This window comes from Emys orbicularis, chromosome 7, assembly GCF_028017835.1.
Source record: "Emys orbicularis isolate rEmyOrb1 chromosome 7, rEmyOrb1.hap1, whole genome shotgun sequence".
Lineage (NCBI taxonomy): Eukaryota > Metazoa > Chordata > Testudines > Emydidae > Emys > Emys orbicularis.
This window is the reverse complement of record NC_088689.1, coordinates 84,685,522-84,704,639: the sequence shown is the minus strand read 5'-3', so window position 1 is coordinate 84,704,639 and position 19,118 is coordinate 84,685,522. Positions and strand designations below refer to the sequence as shown.

Here is a 19,118-nt window from a genome sequence, read left to right as displayed (position 1 = left end):
CACTATGTCAGGGTTCTGTGTCCCCAGATCCCTCTCTTCCTCATTCTCCATCCCATGCCAGGAGCTGTTTGTTTCCCACCATGTTTTGTCTGGGTGATAAGTCATTCAGGATGTCATCATGTGAAACTCTTGGGAGAATGAGCAGAGATCAGATAAGGTATTGTTATGCTGAAAGTCATTAATGAGTGCCATTAGTTTATTCCTTATAGACAATTGCTGAGTGCTTGAAGCTGTGGCTGTGCTAATCAGATGGCAGGGACTCCATGTGTCCCCTGTTTTCTGGTTTACCCAAAAGTCAATAGAATTCTGGCCACTGATACCTAGAACAGTCTTTGAAATTTTTGAATTTATCAGATAGGGCATTCAAAAGTTACTGCATTACAGACTGACAGAAAAATGCTATCAAGTGGGTAGTAAGGTCTTCACAAGCTCGGCCAAAAAATGTAGCATCTCGTGTCAAATCTTTTCTTAATGGCATTATTTTAACAGTGGAATAACGCAGACTCTTCAGACTTCCCATATAGTTAAATGATAGAAATCTTTTGTTTTAGACTACTTCTAAATATTTTTTAAATGATTAATAGTCTTTTTTCCTGTATTCTTCCCCTGGTTTGAGGATTGCACTAGGGCTGAGACATGATATGTGTCTAGAATGATGCCTACAGTTAAGCAGCAGTGCACACATTCAGAGGCAGAAACTTAGAAGCCTATGGAACTTTTACAGCCAAAAATTTACATGTTGGTTGAGTTTAGTCAGGCAGCAGCTGAATGGCGGTTTTGTGGTTCTCAGTGGTGCTTACATTGAGACTGAGACGCTTATGTCCCTTTATTGATATAGCCCCATTTATATTTGTTGCCTGTATTTGTTGCAGGCACTGTGAAGAATTATTTTGTTGTGATTTACTATTGCCTATGTTGGTATTGACCTAAATGTTTTTCATTCTTTTGATTGTGATAGACAAGTTTCGGGGACCTTTGCCTGTGTTTTTAGTTTATACTAGGTACTCCAATTAAATCCTGGACCTTAGTACCTTAAGAGTTACAGATGGGACTTTCAAAAATGTTTGGTATGCGCTGAGCTCTGCTCCCAGTGAAGTCAATGGAAGTAGCATTCTGGAGCTATTGAAGTCAAAACTCCCATTGACTTCAGTAGGGCCAGGATATCACCCTGGGAGTTTTACCATTGACTGTAAATGGAGCAGAGTTAGACCAATGCTGAATACTTCTAAAAATCCTACCCTATGTGCATCCCCCCCTTAGGTGCCTAAATATGAGCTTAAGAGCCTAACTCTAGACTCCTATCCTTGAACTTTTTGGTCTATGTGCATAAAAGAGTTTACAGTAATTTTCTTTATGTACTAAAGGTCTAAATAACTTCTCATTGTTAAAAATGAAGAAAATTTATTTTAGTATGAAGATTTTATGCCATTAAGAGAAAAAAATACTAAAAATACAGTTTTTACCCCCGATGCATATACTTACTTGTAAGTAGTCCCATTGAAGTCAATGGGATTATACATGTAAGTAAAGTTATGTACCCGCTTAAGTGTTTGCAGACAGCCTCCTACTAGTGGCATTAAAAACAAACAATATTTATAATTTAGTGTATTATACATTTTAATCTAAAGATGCTATAGAGCAGTTTTTCAAATTAGTTTTACAAAGACTGAACCTGATTTAAATCAATTATTGGGGGGGAGGGGGAAATCAAGTGATTTAAATTGGGTTGTTTTAAATTGCTCCATCCTGAAGGTTAGGTACACTTTCAAGGGTAGGATGGAATTACATACATATCAATTCATGGGTTTTTTCCTTCTCTTTCTGTGATTTAGGCTTCAGGCAAGAAAACAGTACCTAATTCTGCCTTGTGGTCCATGTACCTTTCTAGTACTGCTAAAATATTCAAGGCCACAGCAATTAGCATACAATTCAATTTCAAGGTTTATAGTTGATTGCCTTTTTTTGGCCATAATACTTAAAACGGAAGCTGTTGTAAAGTATTTTTTACTTTTTGAAGCAAAACAAACTGCAGAAAAAAGGGAATTGAATGACTGTGACAGCCTGGTAAAGGAACCTGGAGTTTGTATTTATTTATTTTCTGGAAGCATCATGACATTGATACATATATGGGGAAAAGAATGATTCTTTTCTGAGTTGTTTTTTTTCTTGGATAATGGATGAAAATCTCACTTGATTTTTTAATCTCTCTCCCCTTTCCCCCCCTCTTACCACCAAAATGTACTTTTACAGAAGCATAAGATAGATCTTTTCTACAAACTGCGCCATGTGATGAATGAACTCATTGACCTGCGTAGACAGCTACTGTCAGGTCACTTGACACAGGATCAGGTGCGAGAAGTCAAGAGACACCTTACAGTGCGACTGGACTGGGGTAATGAGTAAGTACAAGTACCATCTGAGTGCCATCTGTTTTAATTAATATGGAATGTTTTTTGTGTAATGGAATTTGTAAACTGTTGAACTATCTTCTAGTTGTTGGCAACTGAAACCAAATATCACTTTTTACATTCTGAGTTTACGACATACCTCCTCCCCCATGGATATACATAATTAAAAATTCTAAAAATGTATGATTTGCTTCTACCATTCATTCCTTTCTGAAGGAGTCTGTATTTTTCAATGTGTTTTAGGCCTTATCGTTTAAGATGTACAGTGAATATTAAATCTGAGGTATTCTATACATTGTAATTTATCTGCATTATTATTAATATTACCATTTTGCCATTTGAAAAATTGTTACTGTCAGTGGAACAGCTGTACAGCTTTGTTGTTGGGCAACACTGTAGAATAGCCAGAACTGACACTGTCTGATCAAATGATTAACACTGTGGAATTGAGGTTTATAGTATTCAGATTTAATTTTGTTTTAGGTCTTGTAATCCGTATAATTCTCTGCTGATGCTTTCTCAGATTTTGTGCCCTGATTATCAGTCCTGTTGTAAAGAGGTGACCATGTGAATCTTCTTTTTATGGAGCCAAAGGGATTTATAGTAATTTAGAGTTGAATCTGGAATTATAATTAATTACTTAAAAAAAAAACTAGCCCTATCCCAGAATCGACTCTTGAAAAACAACAAGTAAAAAGCTTGGCTTGCCTAGTTCTAAGGCAAAGTGCTGTGAACAGATGTGTTATGCGTGGCATGCACATGACCTTTTCAGAGGAAATGTCACTCTCCTTAGGCTTACAACAACCTTTCTTCAACCAGGATGTGGATACGTTGTAATTAAAGTACAGAGTAAAATTCTGTGTAAGTTACCAAAAACAGAAAAAAGTTAATTTTTCCTCCCTAACTTACTCTAGTCATGGCCACATTCCTTCAGCACCTGTGTCAGGACTCCTATGGAAAAGAGTACTGGAATGAACTGACAAAAACTCAACTGGCCCCTCTTGTTAAATTAATATATTACTCTCTTCTGAGTTGAAAAAGAGGCTCTGAAAGATGTAGACTAACAGAATTACTTAAGTGATTGTCTTGCATTTTAACTCCCACTAATGTAAATGGAACCCAATAAACCATTGTAATGCTTTGGGATTCAACCCAGACTAGTAAAGGGCTCATTCACCACCTGCCCTGCAACTCTAGATGCCTGAAATGCTCTTGCTGTGGCTCACAGCCCTGACAACAACAGGCAGCAGACAAGCGTGCAGGTCACACCCTGGTTTCCACTGCTCAGTTACTTTTGCAAAGTGACCCCAACACCCTCCCAGTTCCGAATATCTCCCAAATCATCTGCTAATATGGCAATCTGCTGAGGTTCCCAGAATTGTGAACTACTGTGTTACCTCTCTCAGCCTCAGTAAGTGAGAGTTTTGTTACTGCTAAGCTGTGTGACAACTCCCTGACACACCAGCTCGTCTGTCTTGCCAGTAAACTCTTCAGGACACACCTTGTCTTGCATGTAACAAATAGTGAACCCCCACCTCCCAAGTTCCCCAGAGATGTTTCCATGCCATGTCCAGCCCTCTCCTGGAACACTCTCAGAAGTTAATAAGTTTGCTACTCCTTTAAAGAGATCATGCACTGCAGTTCATTAATTTAATTAGAGTTTGACAACACTCGTATTTCAATCATAGCACTGAATTGGTTTTTAGTAAAAGTAAAACAAGTTTATTTAACAAAAGGACATAGGATTAAGTGATACCAAGTAAAAGGAATAAAGATTTAAAAGGGTTAAAAGCAAACAAAAGTAAAAATACTTTTCTAAGGCTAAAACTTATTTTCAGCAAGTTACAGTCTTTGCCTAAGCAGGTTTCTCACCTAAACTCAGTTCTCAAAGACTTCAACTCACTTGTTTGAAGAATCCAACATTCCATGATTTCAAGAGCTCTGGCCCCGTTAATTTCCCAAGTGATGGATAATTATGAGGGTTCTCTCCACATTCTTTTTATAGTCCAGTAAACCTTTGAAATTTATTATTTGACAAGTAAGCCCAGACAAAGCTTCTCTCTCCTTCTGGGATGTAGATGCCATGCTGTCTTCCTAAAGTTCATTGTCCCTACTTCAAGAGGCAGGAAGGCTTTCAGCTGTTCCTCCCTGCCTATTGACTTCCCATCATATGGAAATGGGGCTTCCATTGTTTTGATTCCATAATGCTTAATTTACATTGGAGACAGGTAGGTAGCTGTCTTCCCTCCTGTCGGGGAGAAAACCTATATTCGGTCACAGACTTTAAAGCATATCATCAGTGAGTATCCATAATTCCTCATATAATGTGAATGCATACCTTTCACAATTAAATGAATCACCAGTGTGATAAAAGACCTTGATACACTTTTATAATACAGTAATATTGTATACAAACAGTTGATTCAATTGTATCTTTGAGGGTCAGCCCCCCGTCTTTACAGTTAAGAGGCTGTCTCCCCCACTTGCTGGTTTGATGGCTTTGTTTACCTTGCATGTAAATGCAATTTCATTGTCTCTTCCTGATGATCAGGTTAGTCAGACAAGCAAGTACACATTTCTTTGTCTAGGGCATACTGTGCTTATGCATTGGTTGCCAAATACATTTTAAGAACATAATTCTAGAATATATCCATAACCAGGGTGAAAGTAATATAAAATTCTTACCGGTACGGGGGCCCGGAGTTGGTCCCTGGAAGGGGCGGAGTTTCGGGCAGAAGGGGCAGGGCTGGGGGGGGGTCAGCCTTCCCCAGCCAGCCCGCCCATTTGCACTGCCTGGCCAGTGCCACCGGGGCTCTGGCAGCATTTTAAAAGGGCCTGGGGTTCTGGCCACTGCTGCAGTAGCAGCGGCGGCGGCCTGGAGCCCCAAGCCCTGTTAAATCGCCAGCCTCAGGGCAGCTGTCCCTTTTGGGCCCCCCCGTCAGCGGCCGGGGGGGGGGCAAAAGGGACAATGATGTTAAAGCGCTGCCCCTTTTGCCCCCCTCCCCGCGTCGGTGGCCGTTCCAGTAGGGACCCTACCAGCAGGGCCACCGACGGGGTGTGGGGGAGGGCAAAAGGGGCAGCGACGTTAAAGCGCAGCCGTGGCAAAGGACCCTCCTTAAAGCGTTGCTGCGGCAGTGCTTTAACATCGGCTGCGTACGGGCCGGTACCGGCTTCTTACTGGTACGCTGTACCGGCCCACTTTCACCCCTGTCCATGACTCTTTGTACATATCTTGTATATACCTTACACAAGAATATTAATGATCAATGAGTTATTAGTTTTCCATTGATATATTGCATACCATCTTCTGGGTATATGTCATGACAACAGTGTGTTAAGTGCCGTGGGTATGTCAGGCCTGACAAGAGTTGTTGACACAGAATAGTGAACCTCTAAAGGGCCTCTGTGTCACAACCATACAGGAGCTTTATCCCTAGATAGTTTTGCTGAGAGAGGCAGCAGACAGAGTGAGCAAGAGGAAGTGAGAGAGGGAGTACTGAGAAGAAAGGAATTTGGACTAAATGGTAGTTCAGCACTGAAGGGAATAGTTTGCTCAATTAGTTGTTAGTGGACCAAAGAGAAGAAGTTCTGTTAAATAAATAATACAATAAATAAGTGTAAAACTTAAAGATAAAACCCATTACCCAACCACCTTATAGAAATGATCAATAGAGGTAAATAATGGTTAAATATAACATCCGCTAGGTATACCAATAATACAGTGGTGTTCTGTTTATGGTGGTAGAGAAAGACAGAACTTATGCTGTACTAGAGAAAGGGATGGGTTGAAATCACAGAGACAGAAATAGAACAGGATATTAGATAAATCTAGGCATATGTTATAGTGTGTGTGTGTGTGTGTGTGTGTGTGTGTGTGTGTGTGTGTGTGTGTGTGTGTGTGTAAAAATCTGTATACCAGTGTGAGAAACATAATAACAAAAATAAATGAGCTATACTGGGATAAAAGACATGTCTGAGATATGGTTGGATGAAAAACTCAATGGGCTATTGTAATACCAGGCCATAGACTATATAGGAAGAATGGATTAGGTTATAGAGATAAGAGCATAGCACTGTATCTAAAAGATGCCATAAAATTTAATCAGATACAGTTTCTGAGTAGGGAGGATCGTACAGTAGAATCTATATAAATTCAAATCCCATGTGACAATAATACAAATATGTTAATAGAGTTATACAATGAGTCTCCAGATAAGGGAAGGTATGTTGAGCACATAATGTTGAGGGAGATCAAAGAGCCAACTAAAGATAATAAAACAGTAATAATGAGTGCCTTCAACTATCCACATACATATAGTTCACATTGGGGGACAGTTTAGAGAAGCAATTTCAAAATTTGCTTCTGGGAACAGCTAGCTCTATGGCAAATAAGAGGAGAAGCTACCCTCAACTTGGTCCCAGGAAACTCTCAGAAGTTGGCTCAAAAATGACTATAGTAACAGCAATAGTAATCACAATACAATGTTTATACTGCCAGGTGACAGGGAAGAGCTGCAAGGGTCTCAGAAATCAGTGCACATAGCCTTGGTCTCCAAGATACCATGAGAACTGATGTTTGGGAGCGACATCTACAACTTTTTCTGCAATCTCTACCCTTAGAATAGTAGAATTTAGATGGAATTTCAAAAAAGGGGATTTACCAAGTTTTCTTCTCTTGGAGCATCTCCTTTTCAGTTGTATCATGGAGGGCATGATTATACCCAGAATTATTATTATTATTATTGTTTTATTAATTATCCCAAGTCAAACATTTCTTATTCCTTTTGAAATTGAAGTGGTACTATGTTGTTGTTTTTTAAATTAAAATAGTAAATAGTAACATTCACAGTGAAATAGTGACAACCTTACAGTAGTCTGGAGATCAGCATATTCACTTTTTGAATCAGCAAAAAGAATTTAGCAACAACATGCTTTTTTCAGAAACTGTCTGTTAACTGACTTGACCGTTTTGATACTCGGAGATCTGTATTCATTACAGCTATATCTGGGTGAATTTTTTTCTGTGTCAAGAAGTTGTTTTTTTAAACAAAATCTGTCTCAAAATATTGCAAACTGTAAAAGTGATTTAAATATTACATCTCTCTTCCCTGTCTTGTAATGGGAGTTACTTTCAGTTCTCACTAATCTTTAAGTTCTTTAACCCCTTTTGGAGCAATATTGTCTGGTATCTAGAACAAAGGAGTGAGTGTCGTGATTCTCGTCTTTTATTCTCAAGTTTGTCACTTTCTTAGTTATGTAACTTAACCACACTGTACCTCAGTTTCCCCATGTGTAGAATGCTGTAATAATGCCATCTCACAAGGATTTAGGAAGCTTAATTCATTAATGTTTGTACGGCACTCTGAGATCATCAAATGAAAGGCACTGTTGTTAATATGTGAATTACATAATTATTAACAAAGAATATAAAAGTAAATATCAGTGCACACAGTTTAAGCAGCTCTTTAGTTCCCCAAGGCAATGCTGAAGGATGGCACTCCAGGGGCAAATATTTTACAATCAATTGTGTAATTTAATATTTCTGCGATGTACTATGTATAGGTAATCAGTTTATGGCCCATAAATATCACAAGTAGAGCAAACAATTAATCGCAGTTAACTCAAGCGATTAACCCAAAACAAATTAACTTGATTAAAAAGATTAATTGCAGTTTTAATCACACTGTTAATCAATAATAGAGTACCAATTATTTAAATCTTTTTGGATGTCTTCTACATTTTCAAATATATTGATTTCAATTACAACACAGAATACAAAGTGTACAGTGCTCACTTTATATTACTTTTGTTTACAAGTATTTGCATTGTAAAAAAGAAATAGTATTTTTCAATTCACCTTTTTACAAGTACTGTAGTGCAATCTCTTCATCATGAAACTGCAATTTACAAATGTACAGATGCTCCCCGACTTACGCAAGCGTTCTGTTCCAGAACGCCTTGCGTAACTCGAATTTTGCGTAAGTCGGAAACCTATCTCCAACCATAACGCTAAAAAAAACCCAACCCTCCTATTTCTAGCTTATGGAACTATTTCCGTAAGCTCGGATTTGTGTACGTCAGGTTTACTTAACTTGAGGAGCATCTGTTGATTACTTTTGTTACATTGCACTCAAAAATAAAACAATATAAAAGTTTAGAGTATGCATGTCCACTCAGTCCTACTTCTTGTTCAGACAAGTGCTAAGACAAACAAATTTGTTTACATTTACGGAAGATAATGCTGCCTCCTTATTTATAATGTCACCTAAAAGTGAGAACAGGCATTCGCATGGCACTGTTGTAGCTGGCCTTGCAAGGTATTTATGTGCCAGATTTGTTAAACATTCATATGTCCTTTCATACTTCGGCCCCCATTCCAGAGGATATGCTTCCATGCTGATGACGCTCATTAAAAAAAAAATGCATTAATTAAATTTGTGACTGAACTTCTTGGGGGAGAATTGTATGTCTCCTGATCTGTGGTTTTACCCATATTCTGCCATATATTTTGTGTTATGGCAGTCTTGGATGACAACCCAGCATATGTTGTTTAATTTAAAATCACTTTCATTGCAGATTTGGCAAAAAAAGGTATCAATACGAGATTTCTAAAAATAGCTACAGCACTCCACTCAAGGTTTAAGAATCTGAAGTGCCTTCTAAAATCTGAGAGGGACGTGGTGTGGAACATGCTTTCAGAAATCTTAAAAGATCAACACTCCAATTCGGAAACTACAGAACCCAAACTACCAAAAAAGAAAATCAACCTTCTGTTGAAGGCATCTGACTCAGATGATGAAAATGAACATCTGCAGTTTCTCCATCAACGCTCTGCTAGGTGCAGAAATGTTTGTTTCAAGTTCATATAATTTACACAAAGTCGGCCCATGTTGTTTGATGCTCTTTAAACTTATTTTAACAGTCATTATACAATGCAAAGTCACTTCAAGAACTGTTACTCTCCAGGAGGTTGGAACAGATGTGTATAAATCTTCCTTTTCCGTTCTCTTTGTTTTAACAACAGTAGGGGGGACCTTAGTATGCATGGCTGAGTCGAGTCTGTGCATTATTAACCAGTTACATATCTGATTATTCCACTTTGTTCTAGTGTCTTTATAAAACACACTATTTGCTTTTAATTCCTTTTATTTACTGCCTCTTTCGGCATAGTTGTATTTCACTAACTTTATACCATAAGCATGCTTGATTGCAAACATTAGTCTTACTTCTTCACTTTGTCACTTAAAGTAAAAGCAATCAATATGAATGCAACACATTTCTTACCTAAGAGGATTACCCGTGATGTAAGCTCTCCCCGTAAAGTTTACAATATATTGCTCAAAGCTGTATCACTTACAGTTCACTTTGTTTTTATATACATTTTAATCATATTAGATTCCATCACATTCCCCATTTTACTACTGTATCTGGCACATCATATAATATTGATATTAATTTGAATGATTTTTAATTCATTTACCTATTCACAGACAAGAAAAAAGCGATGTCTGTTTAGCTGCACAAGCAGTACATCCTTGTGAAAGGCTGCAGCAACTCTAAGTTCTTTTTCGAGTGATTGCTCATGTGTATTCTACAGTAGGTGTGCGTGCTTGCCACGTGCACCGGTGCCGGAAGTTTTGCCCTTAGCAGTACCCATAGCGGGGGAGCACCGCGGTGACCCCTGGAGTGGCGCCTGTATATCGCACTATAAGGGGAGCCATGTGCTCCCCCCACCCTCAGTTCCTTCTTGCCGCCAGTGAAGGTAGTCGGAACTTGTGCTCCAGCTCTGCTGCAGCCTTTCTACTCAACCTTAGTGGTACTGTTTGTGGAATTGTTACTTCAGTTGTTAGAGTGGGCTCGGGGCATGCCCCGTGCCCCAGGCTTCAAGTTGTGTAACTCCTGTCACCGTTCTATGCCTGGGAGTGACCCTCATGCTGAGTGTCTCCGCTGCTTGGGCGAGACTCACATCAGCGAACGTTGTAAGATCTGCAGGTCATTCAAGCCGCGGACCAAGAAGGAGAGAGACATTAGACTCCGTGCTCTCCTGATGGAATCGGCGTTGGCCCCAACTCCGGCATGCCGGGCAGACTCGGCACCCGCCGCTGCGTCGTCGGTGCGTAGCGAGGCCCCCTCTACTAGCCGGCACCGCTCCCCCTCTAAGAAGCAGGGAAAGGGCCCTACCTCGCAGCGGCGCTGAGACAAGGAAAGAGGGGAGGCTGGTCCCACGTCGGGCGGCCCTCCGTCCCCCCCGGGCTCAAGGTCTCCGACTCATGTGGAGCGGAGCAGCCCGGCGCCGTCCGCGCACACATCTCCGCCAGTATGGATGCCGTCGACGCCGGAGGCGATGCAGGCGGTGAAGGACATTATGAGTCTGCCGGTTCCAGGCGTGCAATCGGCGACGGCTCCCCAGTCTCGGGGCAAGCCCTCATTGGGTGCCCATCAGACCTCTCCTGTGGGTCGCAGCTCCCGCTCCGAGGACTGCTCCCTGCACCGTTCGATGCCGACCAGGCCATCGCAGTCACCGCCGGCACAGGAGTCTCGGGGACCCTCTACGCCGCCTGCCAGCGACAGGCATCGAGAGAGGCGCCAGGAATGTTTCCCTTTGCGATGCGACGACCGCAGCCGGTCTCATCGGGATAGACGTCGTCATTTTCATTCCAGTTCCCGCTCACCTAGTCGTCGTGCTCGGGATTCCCCTCGCGATGACTCGGCATCGGGGCACCGGCGCTCCCACCGCCGTCGTGGGTACCGAAGTAGCTCTTCGGGCGGGTACCGTTCCTCGACATCAAGGTCCAGGTCCTGAGAGAGGCGTCATCGCAGGCACTGCCGCTCACACCGTTCCCGTGAGACCGTGCGCTCGACGGTGACCTCGGCATGCAGCCGCCCATCCCCGGCCCGCACGGCTCAGCTGGGACAACTACCACCACCGGGCCCTCAGCCGGGTCAGTGGCAAGGGGCCCCGTGGCAAGGACAGTGCTGCCAGTGGGCACCGATGGCCGCCCAGACGGGGGCCCGCTCGGTCGCCAGAGCGTCACAGGCTCCATCAGCTTCGTCCGTCCGCCTAAGAGACAGATCGGCGGGCCACGAGTCGGTGGACCTGCGCCCGGACTCTGATCTGGGGCTCGACCCCCCGGTGCTGACCGAGGCCCACAGCTCCGTGCGGGCCCTTTCCCCGGCACCGGACGACACCATAACGGCGCCTCCGCCATCAATCCCTCAGGAGTATTTTCAGGTGCACCAGGACCTGCTAAAGCGGGTGGCATCCAGCCTCCAACTGCAGGCCGAGGAAATGGAGGGCCCTTCCAATTCCCTCTTTAATGTGTTGTCCCCTTCGGCACCGGGCTGCGTGGCTCTGCCCCTGCACCAGGGTGTAGCCAACATTTCCAACACCCTGTGGCAAGCTCCCGTCTCCTTGGTCCCGATCTCCAAGAAGGCTGAAAGGAAGTACTTCGTGCCAGCCAAGGACCATGAGTACTTCTATTCCCACCCGGCACCTAACTCGCTTGTGGTAGAGTCAGTAAACCACAGAGAATGACCGGGCCAGCCCACACCTACCCCCAAAAATAAGGACGCCAGACGACTGGACTCCTTTGGTAGAAAGATTTATTCCTCGGCAAGCTTCCAGTTCAGGGTAGCCAGCCACCAGGCCTTGCTGAGCAGATATGACTTTAACCTGTGGGAGTCTCTGCCTAAGTTCGAGCCTCTCCTCCCAGACTGGGACAGGAAGGACTTTAAGGCTCTGGTGGAAGAAGGGGCGGCGGCGGCTAAAGCGGCCCTGCAAGCGGCATCGGACGCAGCCAGCTCGATGGTTTCGGCAATTTCCATGCGCAGGGCTTCGTGGCTCCTCCTGTCCAGACTCTCGACGGAGGCCCAATCCCTTATGCAAGACCTTCCATTTGATGGGAAAGCGCTCTTCGCGGACCAGACGGATGTCAGGCTGCATGGGATGAAGGATTCCTGTACCTCCCTGAAGACCTTGGGCCTCTACGTCCTTCCGGCTAAGGACAAGGCCAAACCGCAACTGTCAGCTCAACCTGCGAGGAGCAGATATGAGCTCCTGTATAAGAAACCGAGGGACCAAAAATGCCAGTCTCAGTGGCAGTCCCGCTCAGCCCTGCAGCCTGGGCCCACTAAGGGAAAGAGGCAGTTTTGACTATTTGCAGGGGGGGCACGGAGCCAGTTGCCAGGGAGACCCCCCAATTAATAAAGTTTGTGTTCCGCAACCGTTTGTCTGCCTTCCGCATGGTGTGGTCCCGTATAACATTGGACCAGTGGGTCCTCAGTACCATTTCCAAGGGCTACATGTTGCAGTTCACCTCACCCCCACCAAACCACCCGCCCTCCCCGGTAGACCCGGGGGACCCAGAGCATGCCCACCTCCTAGCTCAGGACGTGGACCGTCTACTGCACCTGGGGGTGGTAGAATTCCAGAGCAAAGGGTTCTACTCCCGGTACTTCCTGATCCTGAAGGCCAAAGGGGGCCTCAGGCCCATCCTGGACCTCCGGGGCCTAAACTGTTTTTTGGCCCACTCCAAGTTCCGCATGGTGTCCCTGGCCTCTATTGTCCCCTCCCTGGACCTGGGGGACAGGTATGCGTCCCTGGACCTCCAGGACGCGTACTTTCACATTCATATTTTTGAGTGGCACAGTGCTTCCTCCGCTTCCTAGTGGGGTTAGACCACTACCAGTTTGCGGTCCTCCCGTTTGGCCTATCCACAGCACCCAGGGTTTTCACGAAGTGTATGGCTGTGGTAGCGGCCTACCTCAGGCGGGAGGGGGTCCAGATCTTCCCATACCTGGGCGATTGGCTTCTCAAGGGCGACTCGCGTTCTGAGGTAAAGACCCACGTGGAGATGCTCCTCTCGACATGCGCCAGTTTCAGCCTAATGGTGAACGAGACCAAATCAACCTTAGTTCCGGTTCAGTGCATAGAGTTCATTGGGGTGCTGCTGGACTACTTGAGGGCCACAGCCTCTCTCCCCCTAGACATGTTCGAGGCACTGAGAGATCTTATCGCCTCGGTCACAGCCTTCCCGGTGACAACGGTGAGAGTGTGCCTTCGAATTCTGGGCCACATGGCGGCATGTATGTACGTGGTCCGCCATACCAGGCTCTGAATGAGGCCCCTCCAGCTCTGGCTAGCCTCCCAGTTCTCTCAGGCCCGGGACGGGCTAGACAAGGTTCTCACGGTTTCGTCCCCGATACTGGCTTCCCTTCAATGGTGGTCTTACCCAAGCAATTTGCTGCAAGGGGTTCCCTTTCGGGATGCCAGCCCATCTGTAGACCTGGTGACCGACGCATCGGACCTGGGTTGGGGAGCCCACACAGGGAACATGCAAACCCAAGGGACGTGGTCGGTCCCGGACCTGTCCCTTCACATAAATGTCAAAGAACTCAGGGCAGTGCGGTTGGCATGCATGGCCTTCCACACGCACCTTCGCGGCAAGGTGGTCAGAGTCCTCATGGACAACACCGCTGCCATGTACTACATCAACAGGCAAGGCGGGACTCGCTCCCTAGCCCTCTGCCGAGAAGCCCTGAGCCTATGGGAGTTCTGTATAGCCTACGATACTTCCCTGAGGGCCGTACACCTCCCGGGCGTCCGCAATATGCAGGCAGATTGCCTCAGCAGGGTTTTCTTCCCCCAGTACGAGTGGTCGCTCCACTCGGAGGTCGCTCACTGGCTCTTCCGAGAGTGGGGAGTTCCCCAGGTCGACCTCTTTGCAACCCACCAGAACCGGCATTGCCCACGGTTCTGCTCCAGAGGAGGGGTGGGGCGCAATCTCTGATGCGTTCCTCATACGGCGGTCGGGACAGCTCCTTTACGCTTTCCCGCCGTTCCCCCTCATCGACAAAGTCTTGCAAAAGGTAAAAAGCAGACAAGGCGAGAGTCATCCTTATAGCTCCGGCATGGGCCCGCCAACACTGGTACGGGACTCTCCTTCGCCTTTTGGTGGCCCCCCCAAGGATGCTGCCGCTTCACCTGGACCTCCTCTCCCAGGATGGGGGCCGCCTCCTCCATCCCAATCTAGCCGCGCTCCACCTGACAGCACGGTTGCTCCGTGGCTGAACGAGGAGGAGGGAAGGTGTTCGGAGCAGGTAAGGCGGGTCATCCTGGAAAGCAGGAAGCCGTCCACGTGCTGGACGTACCTGGCAAAGTGATCCAGGTTCTCCAAGTGGGCAAGTGAGTGGGGAGTGTCCCCCTCCTCCACACCTCTCCAGCTTATCCTGGACTACCTCCTGTCCCTTAGGGGGTACACCTGGTGGGTACACCTCGGTCAGGGTACACCTGGTGGCCATTTCAGCCTTCCACCCGCCGGTGCAAGGGCACTCGGTCTTCTCCCACTCTATGACCTCCCGTTTCCTGAAGGGCCTTGACCGTTCGTTCCCGTACGCTAGACCCCCCCGTGGTGCAATGGGACCTAAACCTGGTTTGTCCCGACTCATGGGGCCCCCCTTTGAGCCCCTGGTCACGTGTTCCTGGTCTCACCTCTCATGGAAGGTGGCCTTCCTTGTAGTGATCACGTCGGCCCGACGTGTCTAGGAACTTAGGGCCTTGACCTCAGAACCCCCCTATATGGTCTTCCACAGGGATAAAGTCCAGCTTTGCCCACACTCAGCATTCCTCCCGAAGGTGGTCTCTGCCCCTTCCATATGGAACAAAGCATTTTTCTTCCCGTGCTCTGTCCTAAGCCCCATTCCTCTAACGAGGAGCGCCGCCTCCACACCCTCGATGTGCGTAGGGCACTGGCCTTTTACCTGGATCGGACCAAACCATTCTGGAAAACCTCGCAACTCTTTATTGCCTCGGCCGAGCAGGTGAAGGGGCAACCTATCTCCACCCAGCGTCTTTCCTGCTGGATCACCTCATGCATACGCACGTGCTACGATCTGGCAGGGTTTCCCCCACCACCGATCGTTAGGGCTCACTCAACGAGGGCTCAGGCCTCATCAGCTGCCTACGTAGCCCATGTCCCTATCCAAGACATTTGTAGGGCGGCCACTTGGGCCTCAGTTCATACATTCACTTAGCATTACGCAATCATCTCCCAGTCTAGGGATGACACCTGGTTCGATAGGGCGGTACTCAGTCCCGGACTATCGTGAACTCCTACCCACCTCCAACAGATATTGCTTGGAATCACCTACTGTGGAATACACATGAGCAATCACTCGAAGAAAAAGGACAGTTACCTGTTCCGTAATTGGCGTTCTTCGAGATGTGTTGCTCATGTCTATTCCACACCCTGCCCTCCTTCCCCTCTGTCGGAGTTGTCCGGCAAGAAGGAACCGAGGGTGGGTGGAGCCTGTGGCTCCCCTTATAGCGCGATATACAGGCGCCACTCCAGGGGTTGCTGCGGTGCTCCCCTACTACGGGTACTGCTAAGGGAAAAACTTCCGGCACCGGTGCACGTGGCGAGCACACACACCTACTGTGGAATACACATGAGCAACACATCTTGAAGAACGCCAGTTATGGAACAGGTAACTGTCCTTTTCCTTACACTTGAAGAAAGCTAGACCTTATGGGGTTTTATTCTTTTAGACCTCCATTGTTTCTTTTTTCTCAAATGCCTTAATCTGTGGGCAGTTCTTAAATAGTAGTAACTCATAATTTTGTGTCCTTAGTTACTACATATGCTTAGGGTCCAAATCTTTCCTGTCTGGTTAAGGCCATTAGGGAAGAATTGGATACTGTCAAAACCTACCCGGGGAAAATCAGGTTGCTGGCTTCTGTAAGGAAGGTGTTGTACAACTATCACTCAAAAAAAAATGTTTGATATTCACAATCTGACTAACCATTGTCCAGTATCTAATCTTTCCTTTCTAGTTAAAATTGTTAATGTTATAATCGGACCCCTCTTAACATATCTGGTTGCCTCAGATCTCCTTGACGCTTGTCAGTCTGGTTACAAATCTGAGTATGGCATGGAAACTGCATTGGCAGCATTGGTACATTATCACCTTCTGGCCATAGATATATATCAGATGTCCATACTGATATTGTGAGATCTATCCACTACCTTTGATATTGTTAATCACAAGGTTTTGTTGACTCACCCGCATACGGGGGGGTGGTAGAAAGGTTGACCTTCAGTGACTTTGGTCTTCTCTCTCTCAGAGATCCCAGGTGATAATTTTGGACAGTTGCTCTTCTGCTGCAAGGGTACTCTCATTTGGAGTTCCTCAGGGTCCTCTTGCCCCCTCTCTTGTTCAGTAGATGAGAGGATTAGTGAGGAAGCATGAGCTCTGGTGTTTTCAGTATGCTTATGACTCCTCGTTTTGTTTTTTTATTTCATTCAGTCCATCCACTGCTATTAAAGACCTTATTTAGTAGAAATGGGTCAGGGTTAGCTGGATAGATAAGATGGTTTACCTAGATAAGACTGAGATTATACAGGTAGGTTGGGGGAAGCAACTAGAGGACATGGTGAAGATTTATTTTTGTCACTCTAATTGAGGGGTATATTTGCCACTTGGTGCTAATATTCACATTCTGGGGGGGATTGTTGGACCCCCAATTGCTTAGACAATAACTATTGTTTGGTTTTGTTTTACAGTATCATCTAAACTGAGAGAATAGGTCTATTGTGCTAGGCACTGTATAAACACATAGTAAAAGACAGTGTGAGCCTGGAAAATCTTACAATCTAAAAAAGGCAAGATTAAGGGTTTGAAACTATTCTAATTTATCTGGAACTTAACCAATACTGTAATCTCTTGTGTCACTTTAACCAAAGTTCATATCATATTTGATATTCAATATAATATTAAATAAAATATTTAACCTACAAGCTAGTGTGGGGGAATAGGCCTGGCTGGCCTCCCTTGCACCGATCAGAACATCGGCGAAGACTCGTCATATAGGCCCGCCGTGCAGGCCACAAGCCGGAACTAGGCTAAGTGACACAGCCTCCTGCCAAACTCGGTCAAGGGTCATGACCAGAGGAGTGGGGGGGGCAAGGAGGGAAAGAATAAAAAGCCCCAGCAGCAGCACTAATGAAATATGTTCATGGCTGATGAAATATAATAACCGCTTGTGTGAAGCAATAGGTAACTTTAGCTAAATGCAAACTGACTAAATGCAACTTCTCCTGTGAGCACCCTGTAATTCCAGCTAAATGCAAAACTAGCCAATTAAATACCTTCTTTGGGCGTCCTGTAATGAGCCCCTATGCCCTATAACGGTAAAACCCCGGAAAAACAACATGCACCCTGCTGAGAAAAACACTCCAACTGGTGCCAAGCACTGCCCATATCGGAAACCACCAAGAAGCCCTCCACTCAATATGCACCCAATTCTCGTAAAATAATTAGGAAGGTGTCGGGAAGAAGGGAGAGACCCCAACTCTTATTTCACGAAAATGACGTATGCTTTGTACTATGCTTGCGGTTTGAAGGAATAAAAACAGCCTGCGTGCTGTGCTAGGAGTGGTAGTTTTCGGACTGCTACCCCAACGCGTTGGTATGTATTGCAATAAACTGGCCTCAGGCTTGAGTCTGTGAACTAAAATCAATGCGTGGGTGACTTTTTCCACGACACTAGTTTAAAGCTTGTCTTTTTGTCTAAGAAACTTTTCACTACTTCTTTGGGTGATGGTCCCTATGTATATTGCACACATGGGATATGCATGCGCACCATGGACCCGAATCCAGAATTTTTTAGTAATCGGTGTCGGTTGGTCCACACGTGCCATAGCTTTCCTCATGCTCCGAACTGAAGGTATAAGGGATGGTGCAGACAAACGCTTCTCCAGTCCCTTCTTACCGCTGCATGGTCTGAGTCGGAATCTTTTGTGTCCTCAGCTCCTTTTGCTACTGCATCATTTCTGTGAATATATTGTAAGTGTTTGTTTTCTGTATTTTCTCCTTTTTAGACTCAAGTATAGTGTGATTAAATAGTTTCCTCCTCTTCTTCTCCTTCTTGTTGATTCTGATATGAATGCATCTTGTACTGCAGCTCAAATGCTTGCTGGTAAACAATTCTGTTGTGCTCCATGTGGCTTGACTTTAACATTCGTGCCCCGAATGCTCTGAAACTTTATTCATTTGTTCAACGTATGAGCAGGGAGAGGTACTCATGTAGGACCAGCATTTGTCTGGTAAATGTTGGCTGGCACTCAAAAGGTGTTTAAGTTTGAAGACACTGACTCCTTAAAGAGTTTGATGATGATGTAACTGAGTATATGCTACCATTACTGGAGGAATTTCAGACATGGGGGCTTGCCTAGTCTCCTACATTCAAGTTCTGGGATCATTTTCTCCAGGTTATGCAGATCTAAATGTCCGTGCAGAGAGATGGTGATTGGAAAGTTCACCTGCAAACAGTGTGCCATGCTTCCATAATTCTTAACTACAGATAAGCCCAGCTATCCCTGGTGGATATCAATCTACATTTGTGATATGTGAAATCTCCCTGAAAAAATACACAGTGCCTTTGAATCAAGGGAATGTGCTGTGCGTCAGATTACTAGTTCTTGTATTGGAATGTGCCATCAAAGTCTCAAAGGGCAGTACTGGGATTGTAGGACTGACAAGAAAGAAGCTAGCCTTTGTCAGGTGGACCCTCAAAAGACTGGTCCTGAGTGAATATGCAAAAGATATGAGAGAAAGATGTGACCTAACAAGAAATAGTGAAGACAAAGTCTACAAAAAAATCCTTGCCTCTGCACTGAAATGGATGAAGAGTGTGTTACAGCATTTACTAAT

General features: G+C 45.3%; 1 protein-coding gene across 1 annotated transcript in view; it reads left to right on the top strand.

Moving 5' to 3' along the window:
- DOCK3 (dedicator of cytokinesis 3) overlaps nt 1-19,118 on the top strand; it is a 611,447-nt gene that overhangs the window by 228,710 nt on the left and 363,619 nt on the right. Inside the window, exon 5 of the mRNA XM_065408097.1 lies at nt 2,251-2,399. Coding sequence (XP_065264169.1) covers nt 2,290-2,399 — 110 coding nt within the window. The 5' untranslated portion in view covers nt 2,251-2,289. The remainder of the gene's footprint in view (nt 1-2,250; nt 2,400-19,118) is intronic.